This window comes from Malaclemys terrapin, chromosome 2 (genome assembly GCF_027887155.1).
Source record: "Malaclemys terrapin pileata isolate rMalTer1 chromosome 2, rMalTer1.hap1, whole genome shotgun sequence".
NCBI classification, from domain to species: Eukaryota; Metazoa; Chordata; order Testudines; family Emydidae; genus Malaclemys; species Malaclemys terrapin.
Window position 1 is genome coordinate 175,397,660 of NC_071506.1, and position 16,158 is coordinate 175,413,817.

Here is a 16,158-nt window from a genome sequence, read left to right on the forward strand (position 1 = left end):
GGGGGTGGTAGGGTGTATGAAAGGAGTGTGAAATGCCCAGTCCTTGTTCTAAACGGCCAAGGACATGACCAGTAAAGTGAGGTCCGCAATCTGAGTCAAGCACGAGAGGGATGCCAAAACGGGGTACAATGTCTCTAAGGAGAATCTTCGCCACTGTGGCAGCAGTACAATTAGCAGTAGGAAAAGCTTCGACCCAGGAAGTCAGAGGGCAAACCAAAACAAGGAGGTGCTTTTTCCCAAAAGCCTTTGGCATATCTGCAAAGTCAATTTGAAGATGTTGAAATGGAGCAGCAGGCGGAGGTCTTCCACCCTTAATTTTGTTAAGAGGAGGAGCAGGTCCATTACGCTGACATGTGCTGCATGCTTTCACTATTGACAGGCAGTAGGGTTGAATGCCTGGAGCATACCAAAAGCGAGCGATGGTGTCCACAAGGGTGTGCGTGCCGTAGTGACCCCCCTTATCATGGTGCCAGTGAACTGCCACGGGGTATGTGGAGCGAGGGAGGCAGGCTCAGCCATCCGGCATAAGCCAGGTCCCTTATTTGTAAGATGCTATAAACTACTTCCAAACAGTCGTGCTGATCCTGGAGGACTGGCAGGTCAGGAAGCAAGGTAGCTGGATTAAGGGGCCCACACCTTTCAAAAATTAGGTTAGTGTCTTCTAAGAGTTCGGCCTCTAGCTGTTGCTGACGATGGGCCGAAAAGACTTGGGTTGTGCCCCTACGCAGAAGGGCTGACAAGGCATGAGAGGTCCAAACCGTGGTAAAATGCCCCAGGGTCAGGCTCTTTGCCTTTGTGATCAGCAGGGCAGCTGCTGCCAGAGTCCGGGTGCAGGATGGGGTTCCCTGAGCGACAGGGTCGATCTGCTGAGAGTAAAAAGCAAGCGGGAAATGGTGGGGCCCGCTCAGCTGGGTAAGGACGCCACTAGCAATTCTGCCCCTCTCGTGGACAAAAAGGTGAAAGGGTTGCTGTAATTGGGGGGGGCGGAGAGACATGGAGGAGGCCACACTGTCCTTGAGTAACTGAAAGGCTTGGATTGTGTCCGGGGACCACTGCAAAGGGTCAGGAGCAAGGTTAGCAGTGAGTCGGTGGAGCGGTTTGCTTAACTCCCCGCAGGACGGCAACCAGGGGTGACAGAAGCCAATTAATTCTAAGAAACCTTGAAGTTGTTTCTTGGTGTTTGGCAGAGGGCAGTTTTGGATAGTCTTTATGCGGACTGGGTCCATTTGTCTCCCCTCTGGGGTTAACAGGAAGCCCAGATATCGGACCTTCTGTGAGACCCACTGAATCTTGTTAGGGTCTATCTTGTGGCCTCTGGTGTGTAGGTATAATAAAAGTGCCTTACCATCGATGCGGAGGGCAGCTTCTTCGCGGTTACCTAATAGGATGTCATCTACGTATAGGACTAACGTGGATCCCTGCGGACTGGTGAAGCCTTCCAAGTCGTGGCGGAGGCATTGGCTGAAAATCATGGGGCTGTCTCTGTAGCCTTGAGGAAGTCGTTGCCAGACATAACTTTGTCCCTCCCAGGTGAAACCAAAGAGATACTGAGAGTCTGGGTGCACAGGAATGCTGAAAAAGGCTGATTTTAAGTCAATAACAGTGAACCACTCAGCATCCCAGGGGATTTGGCTGATGATAGTAGCTGGATCAGGAACTACTGCATGAAGAGGGACCACCTACTGATTAACAACCCGTAGATCCTGTACAAAGCGCCAACGAATAGGGTCTCCGTCCTTTTTAGGAGGCTTTTTGACAGGCAGTATAGGGGTGTTACAGGGAGTGCGCTGAGGGCGGACTAGCTTTTGTGCAATGAATCCCTCGATAATGGGGCGGATGCCCTCCCGGGCTTCCAGCGACAGGGGGTATTGAGGGACTGACGGGGGGGTTAAGGAGGGCTTCACTTGAATCCTTACTGGCTCTGCCGAAAGGAGCAGGCCAACATCAGTGTCAGAAATTCCCCAGAGGGTTAAAGGCAAGTCAGTGAGGTCAGGGGAGGGGGGGGGTGTGTGTTCCCAATTACCCTGAGTTGGGGCCGAATCTCCTAACACTGTCATCAATAATCCTACCCCTTCAGGAGTGCAGGTTAAAGTAGCCTCAAGCTTACAGAGTAAATCCCGGCCCATCAAAGGGATCAGACAAGCTGGGGAAAAAAGAAAATGGTGAGAAAAACATTTATCAGCATAAATAACATTTAGAGGCAAAGTGAGTCCCAGAGACTGTGGGTTGCCCTCCACCCCAGTTGCAGTTTTAACCTCAGAGGATAGCCAGGGAGAGGGGGCATGATTTAAAAGAGAGAAAGTAGCTCCAGTATCATTGAGGAAGGAGACAGGCAGTCCCTGGACTGAAAGGGTTAGAGGAGGCTCTTTGCTGGGAGGGGAGAAAGTGAGGAAGGAGCCGGCTAAAGACATTAAGGAAATAAGACCATCACATTGTTTGCCTTCGCCCCCGGGGTACCGTCATTGAGGAGGCTGAGTTTGCTGCAGCTGCTGCTGTTGCCCGTAGTTGATCCAGGCCTGGGGAACGGGCTGAGCTGGTGGTGCAGGGATGTATTCGTCCCTGGTGTAAGTATCTGCGGATGCGACCGGACCCTCTGGGCGTCCCCAGGGGAGGGGTATGCAACCTGCTGCATCTGCTTGATCTTTTGCCTGGTAATTACTCCTCCCGAGGTGTGCCCTTCCATTTCCCCCTTATCCCTCTGCAGAGATTCCGATCTGGAGTCCTGCAGATTCCCCTCTGCGCCCTGGAGAGAGTCCCCCTGTGGAGGAATAGGGGCAGGTGCAGTGGGGACCAACTGACGAGTCAAAACACGCCGTGGTTTACACCCTTCATCGAAATAACATGGAGGGGGGTTCACTCTCGGGAGAATACCTGACTGCCATAAATTTTAAAGATTTCCACAGCTCTGCTGCTGTGTCCCAACAAAACCAGTAACATAACTGTCCCGGATGGTCTTTTTCGATCTGGCTCCTTACTCCTCTTAAGGCAGCCTGTTCGAAAGAGCCATACGAAGGCCACCTCATCTCTGGGTCGGCCAATACCGCGGTATACCCAGTCCAATTCCTTACACACAGTGTGTACAACTTCCTCCTAGACATTCCTGTCTGTACTGGGAGTTTCCCTTCGTTCCATAACTTATTTACAATCCCCAACGGACTCTCAAGAGGCACGCTAGTCCCTTGACCCATGGTGTCTGACAGGAGCCCTCCAACTGGCGTTTACCCTGCTGTCCAGTACACGACCCCTCAATATTGAATTGGCTGGGAGAAATCTCCCGTGGCGCCTGCCAATTCGTATATGAGTGGTCTGACCACTGGACAGAGGCACCGCACCAGAAGGAAATCCCGGACGAGCCCCCAAATTGTTAGGTAAAAAGCAAGTCCTCACTCACCTCTCCAGCACCCGAGTTCGTGCGGAGTTGGTATGGGGCTCACAATCTGTCAGAGACCAGACACCAATTCGTTGATCAACGGGCTCACACTATCCTTAGCTTGAAAAGCTTCAGAGTAAGTGTGGCAAGTTTATTAGGGGTGAGCATCAATATTTATACACAGAAGTAAACAAAGTGATTAACAGATCATAATGGTCATGTATAATCAATCAAGATTCTACAGGATAAAACAGGTTAAAATGTAAATTCAGAAAGAGAAAAGGGGAGATGACTACTTAAGGGGAGGGGGGTGTCATGAGTAGTTCGCAGGTCAGAGCTTTGATTAAAAGTTCAGACAGACATCAAGTCTGGGTTAAGTTTAAGCTCATCAAAAGTTCAGACTCAACACTATCAAGATTGTGCCAAAATTCTGCCTTGTTGTGTGCAGGTGTGCTGGACTGATGAGGGCTGGATCCCCAGCACATCCAGGCATGACAAGGGAAGGATATAAATTTACCCCTCCACTGAGCAGTGAACTAGGGTCCTGGATACAGTGCCTTATGGGACTCCATGGTCCCAAAGGGTGTTGGTTGATGACTTGGGTGTGTGGCTAAGGCTTTTTCTACACTACAGAGTTAGGCAATGTAAGGCAGTTTATGTTGACCTAATTATATCAGTGTCTACACTAGAATGCTGCTTCCACTGAAGTAAGTGGCCTGCTACACTGACATAACTCCACCACCACGAGAGGCGTAGCACTTATGTTGATGTAGTTAGAGTGACACAGTGTCCATGTAGAAAATGCGTTACTTACATTGGCTACTGGCTCTCATTCTTGTCAGTTTCATGGCTGCCTCTGGCTCAGAGCAGCAGCCTGGGGTTCACAGCTAGAGCCATGAAACTGACAAGAATGTCAGTTTCACTGCTGATTAGGCTCTATGCTGTAAAATTGAGCCCATCAGTGGGCTTACAGCTGCACCCCACCCCAGCTGTCAGTCGGGTGGCAGGCTCACAGCTGGAGCCCCCTGTGACACTGCACTCCATAATGTTTTATGGAAATATGGTTATGAGTGTGAATATAACTTAACTGGAATATGTTTTATGCAAAAGGTCTAATGTAAGGTATCATTACAAAGCTTATAATCTACTGAGTGTGTTCTATCCTATTTGTATGTATGTATCATACTTGTATCTAAAACTAGAAATATAAAGTTTAACTCTGAGGTCCTATTGTAATTATGCAAAGTGTGGGCCATTGATGGTGGTTTAGAATCTTGATGGCTCCCATTGACTAGGACAATTGGTTGTAAGTGGTCTGTTTACTTGCAAACCTTCCTGGGTGTGTGTGGGCCAGCCCTGGAAGAATGAAGGCTGAAGTCTCACAGGACATGTGACCATGTCACCTGATACTGGAATCCATCTTAAACCTGGTGCTTTTCCATTTAGAAGGAGGGGTGGGGACCCAGAGAGACAAAAGATTCCCGCCTTGTGCCAAAGCTATAAAAGGGGGTGGAACAGAACAAAGGGGGTCCCAGTCATGAGACAGCCCCTGCTTTTCACCTAAGATGCCTGCTGGAACTAACAAGGACTGTACTAGGGGAAAGGATTCGGCCCAGACTAGGAAGGAGTCTAGTCTGTGAAAGAAGCTTATTGGAACCTCTGAGGGTGAGGTTTTACCTGTATTCGGTTTCTTAATGTATTGGGCTTAGACCTTCATGTTGTGTTTTATTTTGCTTGGTAACTTACTTTGTTCTGTCTGTTATTACTTGAAACCACTTAAATCCTAGTTTTTATACTTAATAAAATCACGTTTGTTAATTAATACCTGGGGGAGCAAACAGCTGTGCATATCTCTCTATCAGTGATATAGAAGGCGGACAATGTATGAGTTTACCCTATATAAACTTTATACAGAGTAAAATGGATTTATTTGGGGTTTGGATCCCATTGGGAACTGGGTGTCTGGTGACCTGCTAAGTAGTTTTTGGTTTGGGGCATGGACCAGATCTGGGTCTGTGTTGCAGTAGGCTAGCATGTCTGGCTCAACAAGGCAGGGTTCTGGAGTCCCAAGCTGTCAGGGAAAACAGGCTCAGAGGTAGTTTCAGCACATCAGGTGACAGTCCCAATGGGGTCTCTGTGACTGAACTCGTCACACCCCCACCACCTTGGGGTGACAGCTGGAACTATGAGCCCAGTGCAGGGCTCAATTTCACAGCATGGAGCCTACCAGCAATTAAATTTATATTCTTGTCAGTTTCATGGCTCCAGTTCTGAGCCAGAAGCAGCCCTGAAACTCACAAGAATGTCAATTTCACGCTGGTAGGTTCCATGCTGTGAAATTGAGCCCAGCGCTTGGTTCACAGCTCTGGCTATTGCCTCAGGGCAGGTGGGAGGCTCCAGCTATGAGCCCCGCACAGATATCAGTGCCCCACAGCATCTCAATTCAGTCTGTACAAGCGCTCGTAGTAAGGATGCACACCACCGGCAGAAGGAGGGCAGTATGGACACCAACAGCCAATTGAATTACTGCAGTGTCTGTAGGTCGACCTAATTTTGTAGTGTAGACAAGCCCTAAGTCACCAGCAAACATGCTGGCCTCTTTTAAAACAACCTGTACCCTATATTCTGTCCATGGGCTTCTGCTGGAGAATTTACAGGCTCCAACACACTTTTGGCTTCTGGGTAGAGAGTTATTCAAAGTCGATGGCCCTCCTGGTAGAAAACCTATTGTTCTGCTAGGGTAGAGCCATTCAGTGTGGATGGCCCTCGATTGCTCTGTCACAGCTTTCTAGAAATAGTCACTCCACTGGATATGTCTACACTACCCGCACAACAGTGGCACAGCTTCAGCACTTGCAGCTACACTTTGTAGCGTAGACACTTACTACAGCATCAGAAGGAATTTTTCTGTCACTGTAGTAAATCCACCCCTTTGAGGGGTGGTAGCAAGGTTGATAGAAGAATTCAGCTTCATCTACAGTGGGGTTAGGTTGACCTAACTACATTACACAAGGCATGAAACTTTTCACAGCCCTGAGTAATATAGCTAGGTATACCTACATTTTAGGTCTAGACCAGTAAGGGTCAAGTACTTGTAACAAAATAGGTGCTCTAAACCACCCTGAATGTTACAGTCAAAGTGGAGGTTGAAATATAACATGATGTTCACAAAATGAAATTCGTAATTTGACATCGACATATTCCCTCTTCCCCCTCTCTTCCCCATCTGTGGACAAACACGCATTTCCCTTTGCTCCCTCTCTACAGAGGCCAACCATAGTTGGGGTACTTGCACTCCATTGTGTGTAAGGGCACAGCAGGGCTAGCAGCTCCATGTGCCTCTTCTAAGGGCTGACACAACAGCTGTCTGAGACACAGTGCCTACTGGAGCGCCCCTTGAGGTGGTACATCAGATAAGGAATGTGCAGAGGATTTAAGTGGAAAGGTTAACAAATTGGAGCTCTTTCCACAAAAATAATCAGCAGTGAAATATTTAACCACGTTGACATATAAACTACTATAATCAGATTTCCAAGTCAACCATCCATCAAGATGAACTAACGTAGTTCATGGCTCACTGAACTATTGCTTCAGACTGTCTGCAAACTCAAAAAAACCACTGCCTCAGTTTACACTGTTGCTTTCACAACCAAGTCAGCTAGAAATGTAACTATTTTTGGCAGTTTTGATTCTGAAGCACAATTCTGTAGTCAGGGCAGGATACTGAGGCAAATTCTGCTGCTGAAGCATCATGGAATACATGAGGCTGTGGTTACAAATGTATTATCAAGCCCCAAATTCTTAGCTGTAAAAATAAATTCAGTCTCTTGAACAGTATTAAACAAGTGAAAATAAATTCAGGATCCCTTCAGTGTTCATGCATGTCCTTCATTTTCAGACCATTGTAGTCCAAATGTATTCAAAGAGTTTATTTCTAGTTTTTGAGATGATGCAGAAATGTTTCAAACAGAACTCTTTCTCCAGGAAGAAAGAGTAGTTGTTTCTCGAAGTCTCATATCAAGAAATGTCTTGTCCAATCAATTTCTAATGTTCAAAATTAATATAATATATATCTTAATTAGAAAATAAAAATCTACACTGTGCTGAGACCAAGCATGAGAAATGTCGTGCCAAAAGCAGCTTTTTGGAGAAAGTACAGTCTAAATTCAGGCTTAAAATGGGAATTCTCTTTCATTCTTGACTATGGAGTCACTTCTGAATCCGTAGGTAATATGTAACTATTTGTATATGTATATATACATTTTATATGTGCGTGCATGCATGCATACTGTAGAATTGTTCATTCTAGCAGCAGTTCATTTTATAGCAAAAAATCAGCCCTATCATTTACACTCATTATTTATACAAAAATTTGTGAGTCATCTACGTATTAATGTCAAGATTTTTAATATCTGTGTATCAATTTTCTGAATTCTGTAGGATATATTGTCAAGAGTTCTCCTTAACAAAACTTTATTGCACGGGACAAAATCCTGTTATCAGAACAATATTGCCGAGTGGGGAAAAATGCATCAAGTCAAGCGGAATAGGGTTTGAATCTGTGTGTATACAAAGGAGCTGGCTTATCAGGATCAGGGTAGGGTCAAAGGTGCTCAGTTTGTACTAAGCAGAAATTTGTCAATGTTAGCTGAAGCTAGGCAAAGGGGCAACATTAGGGGAACAAACTGGTGGAATTGTGGTGAGAAAAGCAGCCAGACAAGGGATAAAAATACCATTTGAACAAGTGCCCTTGTGCCTAGGTTAGGGGAAGAGCCTCACACTTCCAGGCATGCTCAGCAGCCCATATGGAGTCCCACAGTCTGGACAGGCTCTGTGCTTGTTCCGCACAAGAAGCGAGGCTCTCCTCAGCTGCAGCAGTCAGTGCCTGTGCCTCAGCTAGTCAGCCACACCCCCAAAGGCTGTGAGAGACTCCACAACCCAGGGCAGGACCTAGGGAGGAAATGCTTCTTCCCTATTACCCCACCATGGGGGTGGGGTCTCCTTGCTAGTCTGATAACAGAAGAAACAGTGGGGTTGAGTGGCCTCATCTATAGATCTGGCTGCCAGCTCCAAAAAGGAGTAATTGTCCTCCCCTGACTGTATTTTCATTGTTGTGCCCCCTTTTGAAATTGAATTTTTGTTTTAATCCAGGCTTGATTATTTCCACCAGAAATAGTAGGCGAGGTATTTCCTCAGGAAATTCTGTACCTAAAAAAGGACATTCCTGTATATGTACTGAGATTCTTAAAGAAAAGCATTCTTTCACTACATGCAGGCACTCCTCACAGAACTACTAGAGAGTTGCTATCACGGTGTTCATACTATGTTGTTATAAACATAAGGTGGTATTTCAACTTTGTTCATTAATGTTATGTCATGATCTTTGTGTGTGTGTGTGTGTGTGTGTGTGTGTGTGTGTGTAAATAAATATATAAAAACATTTGGAGTATGTCATTTTATGGGTGCTGGCTTCCATTCTCCTTACCAAAAATATGTTTCAAAAATGAGCTTCAGAGGCTAAATTCAAGTGAAGACCTTTTTGTAAAACATGATTTCAGGATAGAGACTATAACTCATTGGAAGCATTAAGAAATGCACTTTGACTGAAGCTTAGTGTGCCAGAATTTCATATTTTGGATAAATGACTGGACTTGTGTGAAGATGTTTCAACTAAATCTGATTCTAAGAAATGTCGAGCTTCATTGACGTTTAAACAGAGCTGAATGGGGTTTAGATTACAGAAGTTTGGACTAGGGTTTTAAAAATGGCTAAAACACTTTTTAGTTACTGTACAAATTGGGCAAAATAGAAGAACAGCCCCCCACCACTGTATACCCCATGAAATCAATAGATTGAAGTTTTAAAGTGTTTTATTTACTGTTAGATGTTTGATGCTCACAAATTGCTGTCATGTTGCTTTTTATTTCAGGACTCCGAGTCCCTTGACACCTACACCCAGAACACTCTCTCTGCATTATACCCGCCTTTTGAGGCCACAGCTGCCACTGTCCTGTGGCAGCTTTTCAGCATAGTTGAAAAGCTGTATCGAGGAGATGGTCTCAGGTGCCTAATTGATTTCCTTGTCCCTGCCAAGAGAGTCTTACAATGCATTCAGCAAGAAACCTGTGTAAGTATAGCTTACTCTGGCAAAACAGAGGCCTCCTTTGTTCCTGACTTGGGAAAAGAGATAAGATGGAATTTAATCTCTGATCTAGAGAGCTCTTTTAGTCTAGCAAATAAAATTTTGCAGGGAACAGTGCAAATTCTAAAGGTACCAAGGAGAACAGTGAAAGAGAATTATTTACCAACCTTTTTAAAACTGTGTCTGGAAAAGGAGTTAACTTGCAAAACCTGAACAGGAAACTAGCTGCAATCTACAGAACCTGTTGATAGCAAAATTTGGGAAGGAAAACATGGTCTTCTTTTTAACTGATAATGATTTTAAATATCCCAGTGCAGGCACTGAAATGATAGAGGACCAAGATAAAATATTTGCAATAACAAAAAAATGCATAAGTCTGGAAGGTATTTTTAAAGGGAGCAGATATTGTAGCAAAGATATTATTGTGGTTATTTTCTTTTCCAAGCTGACTAAAATCCTCGCCAATGATGTGTCTGGAGTATGGAGCTGGCTAGGGCTGTATACTTGGGGTTCATGGCCGCATAGATTTAAGTCCTGAGGGGTGACATCCCCATTGTTGGGGGAAGATTTTTCCAGTGATTGATTGACAGACCATTAGAGGGAACCTTAGAGGACTTGTACTCCTTTGTCTCAGCACTCCTGGCTGGCATCTCTGATATGATATAGCTGTCACGTAGTAGAGAAGTCAAGACCCGGAAGAGCTACCATTGCATGCAAATGGCAGATACAGGCACCTTGTCAGCTCCTCCACACTCCAAATAAGACATCTCCCCTATTTAAGTTTTGTAACTACAAGGACTCTCTTCTGGCCACCTTCTCTCCCTGCAGCAGTTCCTCAGAGCTGACTGCAACCCTAGTGAACACTGTGTCCATGATGCAGGAGAGAAGAGCATCAATCCATGCAAAGGAGCCCTCTGGTGTCCATAAACTTACCACATCCACAGTTTGATTCCACACCATGCATAGATGCAGCTCTCATCTGCCCCTATTCTGTATTCAGTCTCGGCATCCTCAGTGCTGGAATTATTTATCAATCACATACTGTCTCTTTTGGTGCCTAGCAGTCTCTTTATTATGGTGGTCCCAACCTGAAACATAATGGGACTGTGTCTGGATTAGCTTTCCTTTGAGACATGCAATAGAAATATTCAAAGACAAAATTTTAGGAACCCATTCCTGTAGAATGGGAATCAACTCCCCTTTCTCCTTTCCATTCTTCAGCACCAGTAATAGAAACATAGGTGAAATCTGATTTTTCATTTTCTCCAAATCATTGTATGCTGTTGGAGATGTTCAGAAAATGCTAATTGTTCTCTCTTCTCTGGGTTGTCTTTTCCACCCTGAGTAGTTTCATTTAGATTTCTGATGTGTTTACAGTTGGTAAAAGAGTATTAAATACTTAATCCTCCCTCAGAGCCTGAGGATAGACTAGATGATCGTTTGAGTCCCTTCCAGCCCTACATTTCTATAACTTCTGTGAAATTTGCTGTCCAACTGAGCTATTGCCTGTCTGGTTTCGTTCCATGTTTCATTTTTCTCCCCCTAGCTTGGCACGTTCGGTGAGCTTCCTTTTGACTCTTTGGTGCATGATGCTCTTGAATCATTCTCTCCGACCTGTTTAAAATAATAATGCTGACTGGTTCTGGTTTTCAGCGTTGTCGGCGGGCTGCATGTGCTTTCCATTCCTTTAGCTTTAAATTTAAAAAAAAAGTTGTTGTTTTTTACCGTCATTAGCTTCTTCCAGAGGGAACTGTTGTTGTCTTTCTGCAGACCTCCACTGCTGCAACTTTTCCTGTTTGCCGCTAAATGCCATGCTCAGCTCATGAAAACCAGAGATAGCATTCAGATTAACAGTGATACTTGTTGGTGGGCAGGGAGGAAAGAAAAAAGAGGTGGATATACTTTCCCAGTATTTTTGTACCTAAAAAAGGATTGGGGTTCTGTCTGAGGGTTGGGCTGTGTAACAAGATAGTAGATGTTAGAAACCTGCCTAGAACTCCTGAAGTTGGTAAGTGTGGCTCATTAACTCCTCCCAGGGTACTAGAGAGGCTGGAGAGTCTCTCAGGGCAGAGGTGATAGGAAGCTAAGACAGAAGAGATCCTGGAAAGGAAACTACTGGAACAGCCATACTCAGGCAGGAAGTGTGGGCTTACACTGAGATTTAGGTTGTTTTTATAAGTAGGGCTCTGTGTCTGTCACAGAGGTCGCAGAAGTCATGGATTCCATTGGGTTCCTCCCCCTCAACGGGTCCCCCAACTTCCCCACTGCAGCCTCACCCCTCAAGATTCAATCATGAGTATTTTTAGTATCAATCATGGACAGGTCAGGGGCCGTGATTTTTTGTTTTTTGCCTGTGACCTGTCCATGACTTTTACTAAAAATACTCATGATTAAATTGTAGCCTTAGTTATAAGCCAAGCCCCCAAAAGAGGGGTGAGTCTGGACACTAGGTCAAAGTCAGTGTGTACTTTTGAGGATGGAGGTAGAGAATTAGATCACTGACAGACTGTTCTTCCCATCCTTAATATGTCTTGCCTTAAGTCATGCTGTATTACAGCTGCATCTATAGATTTTTGCTGTGCTCAACTGAGGAAGGAATTGAATCACCATCCTGCTTAATCATTCCTTAGCTAGCTATTGGAAGTGCTCCAAAGTAGATATGACTTACGTAATGGATAGTCTATGTACTTGGTTTTCTTTGTTATGTTTTTATTGTAGCATATTTTGTTTTGATGTAGGGTTTTTTGCGAGCACTGAGTTGTATGTGTATTTTTCCATTAGGTGGGGAAATTATTCATAAGTCATTCTTTTAAATATATTTTTAGCACCTAGCAATACACCTCTACCCCGATATAACGTGACCCAATATAACACGAATTTGGATATAATACGGTAATGCAGTGCTCCAGGAGGGCGGGGCTGCGCACTCCGGTGGATCAAAGCAAGTTTGATATAACACGGTTTCACCTATAACACAGTAAGATTTTTTGGCTCCCGAGGACAGCGTTATATCGAGGTAGAGGTGTATGTCTTTTTTATGTTTGCATTTTATCATGTAGCTTTGCTACAGGTAATGGCTTTCATTTAACAAATTTCTTAAGAGTCTTACAACAGAAGTATTCTCAAACAAAAAACTTGAAGGTGAAGTGAAGATTGCAGGCATGTATCAGAGTTCTGAACATGTACTACCTCTATATGTGTCTGTCACTCACTCACTCAGAGACTCAGGAAATTCAAAGTTAAGGTTGCACTTATAAGAAACCCAAATATTTGAAATTATGGAAATTCCCAATTAAGATAGCCAAACTACTTTAACTCGGCACTTGTAGAGATGTCAGGCTACCATTTTCCCTCCTTTGCAGATGAAGTATCAGAAGTAGATGACAAAAAAACGTAGGTTTTATAACTATCAGAGGGGTAGCCGTGTTAGTCTGTATCCACAAAAACAATGAGGAGTCTGGTGGCATTTTAAAGACTAACAGATTCATTTGGGCATAAACTTTCGTGGGTAAAAAACCCACTTCTTCAGATGCATAGAGTGAAAATTACAGATACAGGCATAATCATATATTGGCACATGAAGAGAAAGGAGTTACCTTACAAGTGGAGAACCAGTGTTGAAGGCCAATTTAGTCAGGGTGAATGTGGTCCACTCTCAATAATTGATGAGGAGGTGTCAATATCAAGAGAGGCAAAATTGCTTTTGTAGTGAGCCAGCCACTCCCAGTCCCTATTCAAGCCCAAATTGATGGTGTTAAGTTTGCAAATGAATTGTAGCTCTGCAGTTTCTCTTTGAAGTCTGTTTTTGAAGTTTTTTTGTTGAAGAAGGGCTACTTTTAAATCTGTTATTGAGCGTCCAGGGAGATTGAAGTGTTCTCCTACTGGCTTTTGTATATTACCATTCCTGATGTCTGATTTGTGTCCATTTATCCTTTTACGTAGAGACTGTCCAGTTTGGCCAATGTACATGGCAGAGAGGCATTGCTGGCACATGATGGCATATATCACATAGGTAGATGTGCAGGTGAATGAGCCTCTGATGGTGTGGTTGGGGCCTCTGATGGAGTCGCTAGAGTAGATATGGGGACAGAGAAGGCAATGAGGTTTGTTACAGGGATTGGTTCCTGGGTTAGTTTTTCTTTGGTGTGGTGTGTAGTGACTAGTGAGTATTTACTTCAGGTTGGGGGGCTGTCTGTAAGTGAGGTTTGATAACTGGTTGCATACCCACATGTCTCCAATATGAAGTGTTCTGCTTTGTCACCACACTGACGTTTTGCTTTTTTTGATGCAAGTGCTATAATTTTACAATCAGGAAGGTTTGTATATGGAGCCACACTAGCTCTGTGTCTAATGAAATTTAGATAATTGTCTAGGGCATGCAGTGGTTAAGGTCAGGGCTGGATTAAGGCTGGGGCTTTAGGGGCTGCATCCTAGGGCCTCAGCTCAAGGGGGGTCCCACAAAAATAAATCACAGGCAGCGATCTCCAGGCCGCTAAAAGGGTGCTCAGGCAGGCTGCCTGCATGCTGTGGCCCCACACCGCTCCCAGAAGCAGCTGGCTGCTGGCACATCTGTGACCCCTGGCAAGGGGAGGGGAGGCAGCTCCACCCCCAACACTGTCCCCACAGCTCCCAAGGGGCTTGCAGAGACGTGCTAGCAGCCAGCCGCTTCCAGGAGTGGCGTGGGGCTATGGCAGGCAGGCAGCCTAAGCCCTGCTGTACCGCTGGCTAGGAGCTGCCTGTGGTAAGCGCCTCCTGGCTGGAGCCTACACCTCACTCCTCCTCCTCCACCCCAACCCCCTGTCCCAAATCAGAATCCCCTCCTGCACCCAAACTCCCTCCCAGACCCCGCAGCCCCTCCTGCACCCCAATCCTCTGCCCCAGCCCCTCCTGCACCAAACTCCCTTCCAGGAAAAAGACTTGAATACAGGGGCCATACAAAGAGCAGGTGGCTTTTGGAAGAGGGGTCCTGGGGGCCATGCCTCCATAAGGGGAGCTAGACTGACAGTGGGCAAACTTGAGAAAATTGTCTGTATGTGCAGCCTCTCTTCTCCCCTGCTCCTTTCTTCTACTCACAAAGAAATCTGGTTCCATTTAAACTAGATACCAAAAAAGAAGAGTAAAACTTTGGGACAGATCCTCAACTGGTGTAAATCATTCTAGTCTTCTTAGAGGGCATGTTCTGTCAGGAATTTCTGCCAAACATGGTAGATTTAAGGATTTACCTCCCCCACAGTTCTGCTTTACAGCAAAATTTGCGTGTGTGCGCAGTACCCATCAAAGTGGGTAATATACATCTCCCTCCTCCACAGCATAACCTAGAGATCGGAGGCACTTTCAGGAAAGTGTAAGCCACCAATGGGAAGAAAGTATATATTTGCTCTTATATTCATTGCTTTCTTGGTTGCTTTTTACTTTTGCTTTCTGTGTCTTTATGATACACTTTTTTCTCACCCTTCTAAATGAAATTCCATATCATGTGTGTTGCCCCTCATTGGCTGAAATCTGAATCTCCCTTCCCCATCACACCACACAGTGTCACATAGTCCCATCTGCCAGTTCTATCACTTAATGGCTTTTTTTCAGTGTCTGACTTTGTCCTGCTGATTTACCCTATGCTGACACTGAAACAGTAGTTACGGAAGAGGTATTTTTGTCATTACCTCATTATAGCCAGAAGCCCAACTTTATCTCTAATCATGCTCAATCTAGACTATCAGTAGTCTCGGTGAGCCTGTTATATCTCTCATGATGCGTTTGAGTTTGCTTTGCATTGTTTTTGTTCAGTAATGTCTGGCTTTATTTCTTTCACCCAGTATTTCTGTATTTTAGGAGCTTATTAGTGGTTTCTACTTGTGTTTTCCCATTCCAGTATAGCATAAACAGACCACTTGTCAGCATAGTTATATTAGTTTAAATGTCTGCTCTCTCTCTTTATTCCCAAGCCCAAAGCATTGAAATTTTAATTTACTTGAATTTAAGTTTTCCTTCTTCTATAGACTTGACACGTTTTTGAGCCTTTCTGACAGCTCTCGTCTTTGCATAAAAATAATACAATGATTATGATTACATTACCAACAAATCCAAATCCTTTGCTCTTTATTGCTTTCCTGTCGTTCGATGCACTTGGATCTTGGTCCTGATGCATAGGTCTTACTGGACCACCAGGGCTGAATTTCTTTGCACCTTATGTTCTTTTAAAGTTAAAGGACAAATTTCCAGCTTCTCCTACATGAGTAGGTCTGCGGAAGGAGCAATAAGGCATTTTTAGTACACCTGAACAGGGAAACAGGCATCAGGTACAAAATAGAAACTGAGGGCCGGATCCTTGGTTGGTGTAAACTGTCATAGCTCCATTGAAGCCAGTGGAGCTATGTCTTGTTATACTAGCTGAGGCTTTGGCCCCTAGTCTTTTCTTTAGCACGAAGTTGATGAGCCAGCTAGTGCGCTCAGTAGCTCAGAACCGTCCTACAGGGGGAGGCCAGTTGGGATGGAGATGTGGTAAGAGCCCCACCATCCTCTGTGTGCCTGCTAGAATATGGCAGCAGGGACTGGGAAGAGTCCATGATTCCCCTTTCAATCTCTCTTCTCAAAGCATTCCCAGTTGCTTTGATCTCCTGCAGTCAGAATGCCTTTGAGCACTTCTGCT

At 44.8% G+C, this 16,158-nt stretch overlaps 1 protein-coding gene across 5 annotated transcripts in view; it reads left to right on the forward strand.

Moving 5' to 3' along the window:
- The window catches only part of PLEKHG4B (pleckstrin homology and RhoGEF domain containing G4B), a 198,798-nt gene that overhangs the window by 94,516 nt on the left and 88,124 nt on the right, over positions 1–16,158 (forward strand). For 4 of the 5 annotated variants that reach the window (XM_054019016.1, XM_054019013.1, XM_054019015.1 and 1 more), the window contains one exon: positions 9,300–9,497. The exons of the other annotated variant lie outside the window; for it this stretch is intronic. Coding sequence is in view for 3 of the 4 variants with exons in the window: in XM_054019013.1 (XP_053874988.1) it covers positions 9,300–9,497 (198 nt within the window). In the remaining variant the exon portion in view is untranslated. The remainder of the gene's footprint in view (positions 1–9,299; positions 9,498–16,158) is intronic. 5 annotated transcript variants of the gene reach the window in all.